Source organism: Terrapene carolina, unplaced genomic scaffold, assembly GCF_002925995.2.
Source record: "Terrapene carolina triunguis isolate 2854851 unplaced genomic scaffold, T_m_triunguis-2.0 Scaffold116, whole genome shotgun sequence".
Taxonomy (NCBI): Eukaryota; Metazoa; Chordata; order Testudines; family Emydidae; genus Terrapene; species Terrapene triunguis.
This window is the reverse complement of record NW_020664467.1, coordinates 353,060-361,537: the sequence shown is the minus strand read 5'-3', so window position 1 is coordinate 361,537 and position 8,478 is coordinate 353,060. Positions and strand designations below refer to the sequence as shown.

General features: G+C 55.3%; 1 protein-coding gene across 1 annotated transcript in view; it reads left to right on the top strand.

The window, feature by feature from the left end:
• The window catches only part of LOC113406667 (tetratricopeptide repeat protein 5-like), a 7,587-nt gene extending 234 nt beyond the window's left edge, over window positions 1-7,353 (top strand). The window contains exons 2-10 of the mRNA XM_026652475.1: window positions 2,025-2,157; window positions 2,578-2,789; window positions 3,031-3,181; window positions 3,691-3,782; window positions 3,891-3,947; window positions 4,388-4,534; window positions 4,619-4,833; window positions 5,291-5,435; window positions 6,260-7,353. Of these exons, the coding sequence (XP_026508260.1) occupies window positions 2,025-2,157; window positions 2,578-2,789; window positions 3,031-3,181; window positions 3,691-3,782; window positions 3,891-3,947; window positions 4,388-4,534; window positions 4,619-4,833; window positions 5,291-5,435; window positions 6,260-6,379 (1,272 nt within the window). The 3' untranslated portion in view covers window positions 6,380-7,353. The remainder of the gene's footprint in view (window positions 1-2,024; window positions 2,158-2,577; window positions 2,790-3,030; window positions 3,182-3,690; window positions 3,783-3,890; window positions 3,948-4,387; window positions 4,535-4,618; window positions 4,834-5,290; window positions 5,436-6,259) is intronic.
• The last annotated feature ends 1,125 nt before the right edge of the window (window positions 7,354-8,478 follow it).

Sequence of the window (8,478 nt, the reverse complement as noted above, 5' to 3'; positions counted from 1 at the left end):
ATACACACACACAGAGCAATGCACAGACACACCGATACACACACACACAGAGCAATGCACAGACACCTATCCACATAACACACCGATCCCCACCCCCCCGATACACACACACACAGTAATGCACAGACACATCGATACACATACACACACCGATCCCCATCCCCCGATACACGCGCACACAGAAATGCACACACATACCGACGCACACAAAGCAGTGTGCACATACGCACACCAATCCATACACACACACACACACACACGAGAAAAGCAGACACATCAATGCCTGCACACAGCGATGCACACACACACACACCCTCTCTCATCCCTGCACACACACCAGTGCACACTGATCCCTGGACGCACACGATGCACCCACACAATGACACACACCTGCACTGATCACTCTGCATCCACACCAATACACACACTGATCCGTGCACAAACGCACAGCGAGATTCACACACACACAAACCCTTGTGTTACATGCACACACATACACACACACACAGCCTTGCCCTATATCTCCCTTACACTGCCCTCTGCCTTTGCAATCCCTGTGTCTGAATTAACCTCTCCCTTTTGCCATATGTTTTTCCCTGCACCCTCTCTCTGAGCATCTGGGTGGGTTTAGCCATTTTCATTTTGCTATTTAAAGCCCCCAGCCCAAGATGGGTGCAAATAACAGGCCTGTAATGGGAAACAGCCTGTAAAATGCCCTGGGATGTAACATTTGTACACTGCCTTTATTAACTGTGTACTGGGTTTGTCATTAAAATCATTAGCAGAGGGAGGGGTCTGACTGTGTTGGGGTCACTGAGATTTTGGGCAATAAGAGGCTGTCTGGGGCACTAGACTTGGGTCCCATTTCCACTTTCACCATTTTGCTTGGGGAAGTCACTTCTCCCTCTGTGCCTCCCTTTCCCTGTCTATAAAATGGGGATAATGATCATTCCTTTGCCTGTTTAGACAGGGGAGCTTTTCAGAGCAGGATCTGTCTCCCACTGTGACTGTGCAGTGCCCAGCACAATAGGGGGTCTCTTTCGCGGTCTGTGCAGTGCCTGGCACAATGGGGCCCTGATTTTGGTCGGGATCTCTGCAGCGTCGGGCACAATGGGGGCCCTGATCTCGGTCGGGGTCTGTGCCGCACCCGGCACAATGGGGCCCTGATCTCAGTCGAGGTCTGTGCAGCGCCAGGCACGATGTGTGCTCTGACGTTGGACAAGCGCTAGCATAAGACATATTATTAATAATAACAGTGGTGAAAGCCATGAGAGGCTGCAGTGTGCGAGGCCTGTACGTCAGGTGGTAGGGCTCATATCTACAGATTGATCCTCTGGGCACCTAGAATGACACCTAAGTGTGATCATGGCTCGCTGGGTACCACACAGACCCCTAATAAGGTCCTGTTGTGCCAAGTGCTTCCCAGACCCTGACTGAAGTGAGGGCCCCTTGTGCCGGATGCTGCACAGACCCACAGTGAGACAGTGCCTCCCTGAAGAACTTGTCATCTAAAATTGATGAGATCTGAACTGCGTATTGGATTGGGAAGCCCAGTTCCCATTAATTAGCTCTCTGGAGCTGGGATGTTGTTTTGTTCTGTGTTTGTACAACATCTAGCGCAGAGGGGCCCTGGGCCATGACTGGGGCTCCTAGTCACTATGGTAATACATATAATAATGGGAACTGATTTCCAAATTCCTTAGCCAGCTTTGAAAATCCCAACCGAGGCACAGAGAGATTCAGTTACATGGATTTGCAAATGAGACCAAAGGAGTTAGGAGCCCAATTGGCTTTCACTGTCATTCCTTTAAAATTCCTAGCCTAATGACTTATCCAAGGTTACTGGTATAGTCTCTGGTAAAGCTGGGCTTTGAACCCAGGTTTCTTGAGTGTTGGTCCAGTGCCTTAACCGCCAGGCTACATGCCCCCTTAGGTAGCTGCTGCTGCTGCTGCTAGGGTGTAGTTTACCGATGTGATCGTTCCCACCCCTGCCCCTTTCACTCACCTGTCCCTCATCCTCACAGGAATTGGTCGATGGCCTGTACTATTTCCGGGATCATTACTTTGAAAGCCATGGTGTGGAGGATGCTGGGCGAAAGCAGCAGGACATTCTGGAGGAAATGGAGAAAACGCTACAGCAGATGGGCGAGATAGATGGTAACCGGGTATAAGAGGGAAATGCACCCCCTGCCCTAGAGGGGAAAACCTGGCATCCCATTCCCCACCCCCATGAGCTAGCCAGTCCCAAACCCTGGGGCTGGATTGGAGCTGACACACCCTAGAGGGGTAAGGCCCCAAGCCCCATTCCTCACCACCCCGAGCCAGCCTGTCCCAAACCCTGGGGCTGGATTGGAGCTGGCACACCCTAGAGAGGTAAGGCCCCATGCCCCATTCCTCACCCCCCTGAGCCAACCAGTCCCCCACCCTGGGGCTGGATTGGAGCTGGCAACCCTAGAGGGGAAAGGGACCAGTGTCCCATTTCTCACCTCCTGAGCCAGCCAGCCAGCCCGCTGCCCTGGGACTGGAGGAGATTTGTGCCACAGGCTATGCCCTCCCTTTGCGGCTCTGTCTCTCCAGGCTGTTCCCAGGGCCGGGCTCAGGCGCTGATGCTGAAGGGGAAGGCTCTGAATGTTATACCCGACTACAACCCCAAGGCTGAGGAGCTGCTGGCCAAGGCTGTGAAGCTGGACCCGGAGCTGGTGGAGGCCTGGAACCAGCTGGGCGAGGCCTACTGGAAAAAGGGCGACATCACAGCAGCCCACACCTGCTTCTCTGGGGCCCTGGGGCATGTGAGTTGAGGGGCTGGGTAGCTGGGGCCAAGGGGCCGATCTGGGGGGAGGGGCGCGGGGGGGCTGGGCTGAGGGGCTGATCCCGGGAAGTGGAGACAGGTCTGTCTGGGCCGAGGGGCCGATTCAGGGGAGGGGAGGGAAGGGGAGACAGAGCTGGCTGATCTGAGGGCAGAGGAGTCGTGGGTGGGGAGGCGGGAAGCCGGGCTGAGTGCTGACCATGGCTCCTTGTCTCCCCCCATAGCGGAAGAACAAGGTCTCGCTGCAGAATCTGTCCATGGTGCTGCGGCAGCTGCGAGCGGAGAGCACAGAGCAGCATGCCCAGAATGTCATGGACAGTGTCCGGCAGGCCAAGCTGGCTGTCCAGATGGACGTGCGGGATGGCCGCTCGTGGTGTGAGTGACAGCCCCTTTCCCTCCCCCAGGCACCGCTCCTGCCCACTCCCTGCTTCAGGGGACACTGGGACCCAACGTGGCACCAGCTGGGAGGGGCTCAGGCTTCTCAGTATGCTCTGCAACTTCCTGCCCTTCACCTGACTTGGGGGGAGGATAATATACCCCAGCGATATCACTACATTCAACCCTTCATTCTCAGTTATGTCCCACCATCCCTCCATCCTCAGCTATATTCATCCCCAGCTATATCCATCCCTCCATCCATTCAACCCTCCATCCTCAATGTCCCGCCATCCCTCCATCCTCAGCTGTAGCCATCCATTCCCCTCAGCTATATCCCTCCACCCATCCATCCTCAGCTATAGCCATCCTGCCACCCATCCTCAGCTGTAGTCATCCATCAATCCTCTATTCTCAGCTATATGCCTCCAACCAGCCAGCTGTTCATCTTCTTTGATGTCCTCTGTCCATGTGTTCTCCTTGCTAACCTCCATGTCTCTCTGCCGCAGATATCCTGGGAAATGCCTACCTCTCGCTGTTCTTCAACACAGGCCAGAACCCCAGTATCTCCCAGCAGGCCCTAAGTGCCTATGGCCAGGCGGTAGGTACTGCCCTGTCTTCTACTGGTTGCAAGGGAGCCTTGTGGTGCAGGGAGCAGGGCAGAAGGCTCAATGGGGGCGCTCAGATGTTGATTTCCTTTCCACACTAGGAAAAGGTGGATCCTACAGCATCCTGTAACCCGGACCTGCACCTCAACAGAGCTACGGTGAGAAGGTGGGAGGGAGGGGAGTGGAAGGTGTGACTGAAAGGTGTTGGGGGCTCAGGAGGGGCACTCTCCCCTGGCAGGCAGTGCCAGCATCAGTGCCTCAGTGTGGTTTTAGGGGGCTCTGTGTCCCTGTGTCTGCTGCCCCCTGCTGGATGGAATGAGCCCTGTAATTTCTGGTCTAACCACTAGACCCCTCTCCCCTCCCAGAGCCAGGAATTGAACCCAGGAATACCAATTCCCTGCACACACTGCTCTAACCCAGTGGGCTTCCCCCTACCTCCCTCACACCTTGAGCCAGGAATGGAAACCAGGAGTTCTGGCTCCCAGCCCCCTCACTCTAACCCACTAGACCCCCTCAGGCCTGCAGTAGAACCCAGGAGTCCTGGTGCCAAGCCTCACTGCTGTAACCATAGCGCTATGCTGTGTTTCTCTTGGGTCAGCTGCATAAATATGAGGAGAATTACACGGAGGCTCTGGAGGGGTTTTCCCGTGCAGCAGCCCTTGACCCAGCCTGGCCCGAACCCCGGCTGCGCCAGCAGCAGCTTCTGGATTTCCTGGAGCGACTCACCAGCCTCCTGGAGAACAAGGTAGAGCATCTCCCCTGCTCCCTGCCTGGCTTACAGGGAGATATGTCTCAGTCAGTGACCCTGCCCTCCTTCCTCCCCCTGCAGGGCAAAGTGAAGGTTAAGAAGCTGCAGAGCATGCTGGGAAGCCTGCGCCCATCCCAGCTGGGCCCCTGTGGGGACGGGCAGTACCAGGGGTCCTCAGGCCAGAAGGTGGCACTGGAGCATCGGCTCCTGAGCGCCCTGCAGCCGGGTGTGAACACTGGGGCCGTAGTGCTCGGCAGGGTGGTCTTCAGCCTCACCACGGACGAGAAGGTGCCCTTGTGAGTACCACCTGTCCATCCATCCATCTTTAGTGCTTTCTGTTGATGTTGTCTATCCTCCTGCTGTCCATCTGTCAGTCCTGAGCTATGTCTATCCGTCCATCCTGCTGTCCATCTGTTAGTCCTGAGCCCTATCCATCCTGCTGTCCATCTGTCTGTCCTGAGCTCTGTCCTCCATCCATCCTGCTGTCCATCTGTCTGTCCTGAGTTCTGTCCATCTGTCCAGCCTGCTGTCCATCTGTCAGTCCTGAGCTCTGTCCATCCTTCTGTCCATCTGTCAGTCCTGAGCTCCATCCATCCATCCATGTTTCCTCAGTTCTGTACACCCATCCAACCATTCTCATAGCCATCCATGTGGCCTTCCATCCATCCATCTATGCATCCTCAGTACCATCCATCCGCCCCTTCACCTCCTGTCCCATCACCTTACTCACACTCTCGCCTGGTTTTCTGGCAGCACGTTCGGCCTGGCTGACTCCAAGGGCCCCTGTTTTGCTGTCACTGTCTATAACATGGTCCAGAGCTGGGGTGTGCTCATCGGCGACTCAGTGGCCATCCCTGAGCCACACCTCCGGCATCACCACGTCCAGCACCAAGGCAAGGTGAGTGTGGCCCGGTCCTCCTTGCCCCAGGCTTAGTGCTGGAGTGATTCCTAGGCCTGGCCCTGCAGGAGGAGGGATATGGGACGTCGCCAGAGACAGGTTGATACAGGACTGTAGCCCTTCGTCAGTTTAAGGGTTAACCCCCACCCTTTCCTCATGCCCCCCCTCCACCTGTTGTTTCTTTCCACTCCCACTGTGGTGGCGGGAGGCATGAATGAACTTGACACTTCCTGTCTGCTACTTGCATCACTTCCTATGTGAGCTGTTAGACCTCAGTTATAGGGCCACAGATGCCAGAGTGATGGGGCCTTTCTCACAGCAGCTGGGGGCAATGTGTCTTTCCCAGCCCCCTTGTTATGGGGTAGAGGTGGAAGTGCCTTTAAATTGGGGGAGGGGGGTTGCAATTCTCTACCCCAATATTCACCCCGACATCCAGGGAAGCATAAGCCCACTAGCTGCCCAGCAGGGAAAGAGTTAATTTTGACACTGTTGCTGGGAGACTGGGCACCTCCTCCCTCACTAGAGCACATCTCAGTCTTCTGCAGGAAGGCGGGAGGACGACACACTGGCTCTTCAGGTTTTTACAGCTGCCTAGGTTTTTGGGCTCCTGACATCTGTTAAATTTGGGCACCCAGATCCCTTAGGCAGGTTTAAAAACCTCAGCACATGAAATGAAAATCACCATCAGTAGGCGTTAACAGTGGAATTTGCCCTGCCTCATAGATGGGTGGGAAAATTTCAACACATGATGTGCAAACAGTCATTAGTAGGATTCAGAGCTAACCGCCTTCTGACTGACTTCTCTGTCTCCACGGTACTCCCAGAGCTTCTCCTTCCCTGGGATCCGTGTGGAGACCCCACTCCTGCTGGTGGTGAACGGCAAGATGCAGGGACCTGGCACCCAGGCGGCAGCTACTGTGGCATACCGAGCGCAGAGCGAATGATGCCGTGGGGAGGGAATGTGCAAAGATAGCTCCTTGCCCTCGGATGCTGCTGCTGGAGGGGTTGGACTTGTCCTGCTGTCTGCTGCCCCCTGTTGGATCCCATGAGTATAATGGCTTGGAGAGGCTTGTGGGGCCAGCAGGGGATTTACAACTGGGTATTGAGGCAAAGGATGGGGACTGAGAATGGGGTGATCCCTGCCCCCTACAAAGAGGGACAGAGGTCCCTCTTTTCCCATTCTCTCTCCACTCAACATGGTCCTCTTTCCCATGGCAACGAGCTCTACCCAGGCTCTGCCCCGATACCCCAATAAACCACTCCAATGGGCTGATCCCAGCTGTGAAGTAATTGCACTGGGACTAGGAGACCCCTACCAAGCCCACCAATGCCTCCTCCCTCTGCATCTGTGCCCTGCCCTTTCTCCTCTCCTTTTCCACACTCCCCCTTCCTGTCTCCTTCCCATGGACTGGAATCACTGGCCCCAACCCCCCTCAGTTTGTGTGGCTTATGACGTGGGGACATTCAAAGGTGATTAAGGGGTGTTGTAGGTGCCTAGTCCCTGTGGGTTTGGGGGTTGGACTTTTTTAGGGCTCTTTCACAGTGGGTCTGGCTTGGGGCCCTGCTCTCTGTGTGTACAGAGCAGGTCTGCCCCGAGGCCCTGATCTCTGTGTCTACAGAGCGGGTCTGGCCCGAGGCCCTGCTCTCTCCGTGTGTACAGAGTGGGTCTGGCCCGGGGCCCTGCTCTCTCTGTGTGTACAGAGCGGGTCTGGCCCGAGGCCCTGCTCTCTCTGTGTGTACAGAGCGGGTCTGGCCCGGGGCCCTGCTCTCTCTGTGTACAGAGCGGGTCTGGCCCGAGGCCCTGCTCTCTCCGTGTGTACAGAGCGGGTATGGCCCGAGGCCCTGGTCTCTGTGTGTACAGAGTGGTGGTATATTTATTTTGGAAGGTTCATTTTGTTTTATAATTTTATATGTTTAAAGGTTTGTTTTTTTTCTTTTGTAATGAATAAAATCTGTTATCGATGAGGTTCGTGGTCAGTGAGTCGTGTCAGTCCATCCATCCCCCTACACAACCACCTCTCTGTCTGTCTCTTTAACTACTGTTCGATGTTCATGATGTATCGATTATTTCTCTCAGGAAGGCAAATGGAGATGCAGCCCTGGTCAGCTCTGACTCTGAGCAGCTGGTCAGGCCCCTGGGACTAAGGCAGCCCCATAATGCAGAGGGAAAACTACTCAGATAGAAGAGGTGACTCGGGAAGATCCACAGAGAGTTTAGACAGTGAGTAGACACCAGTGGCTGGCCCATGTCAGTCGACTCAGGCTCCTGGGACTCAGGTTGTGGGGCTGTTTCACTGCTGTGTAGATGTCAGGGCTCTAGGACCCTGTGAAGTTGGAGGGTCCTAGCTATCTAGTTGCTGTGTAGGCATACCCTTATATCCTCCAAATGCCCCTCAGCTGCTGCCTAACCTGGTGGGTCCCTAAATTGCTGTCAGTGGGCCTGCACCAGTCCCCTCAGTCCTGACCCCTTGCTCAGTCTAAGCCCTGGAGGAGGAGGGAATGCTCCTGCGTACTCTAGAGCAACGGTTCTCAACCTTTTTTCATTGGTGGGCTCCTAAAAAGTTTTGAATGGCGATGCAGACCCCTTTGGAAATTTCGAGTGGCAGCATGGAGCCCGTTGGAAATCTATCGTCTGTACATATAGCTGGATTCTGGTCAGTCTGTTTTCAGTCTGTCTTTCGCGGACCCTGGAGATATAGTACGTAGGCCCCCCCAGCACCGGGTGAGAACCATTTCTCTGGAGCTCTGTGGTTGGAGCACTTACCTAGGGTGAGGGAGACCCCAGTTGAGATCCTCACTCTAGGGTCCTGCCTGCTGGGCGATTCTGGGGTGGGGGGCGCATTCTGATCCGGGGGGCGCATTCTGATCCGGGTCTTTTCGAAGCCTCCTATGGGTGTCAAATAACCAAGCAGCCGCGAGCTGGTGGGACTGACTCTATAGGCCAGTGGTTAGGGCATCCAGCCAGGAGGGGGAAAGTCAGGCTCAAGTCCCTGAGCCAAGGACTGCATCATACAAAGTGGAACAGCAGAGACCAAGAGCCAGC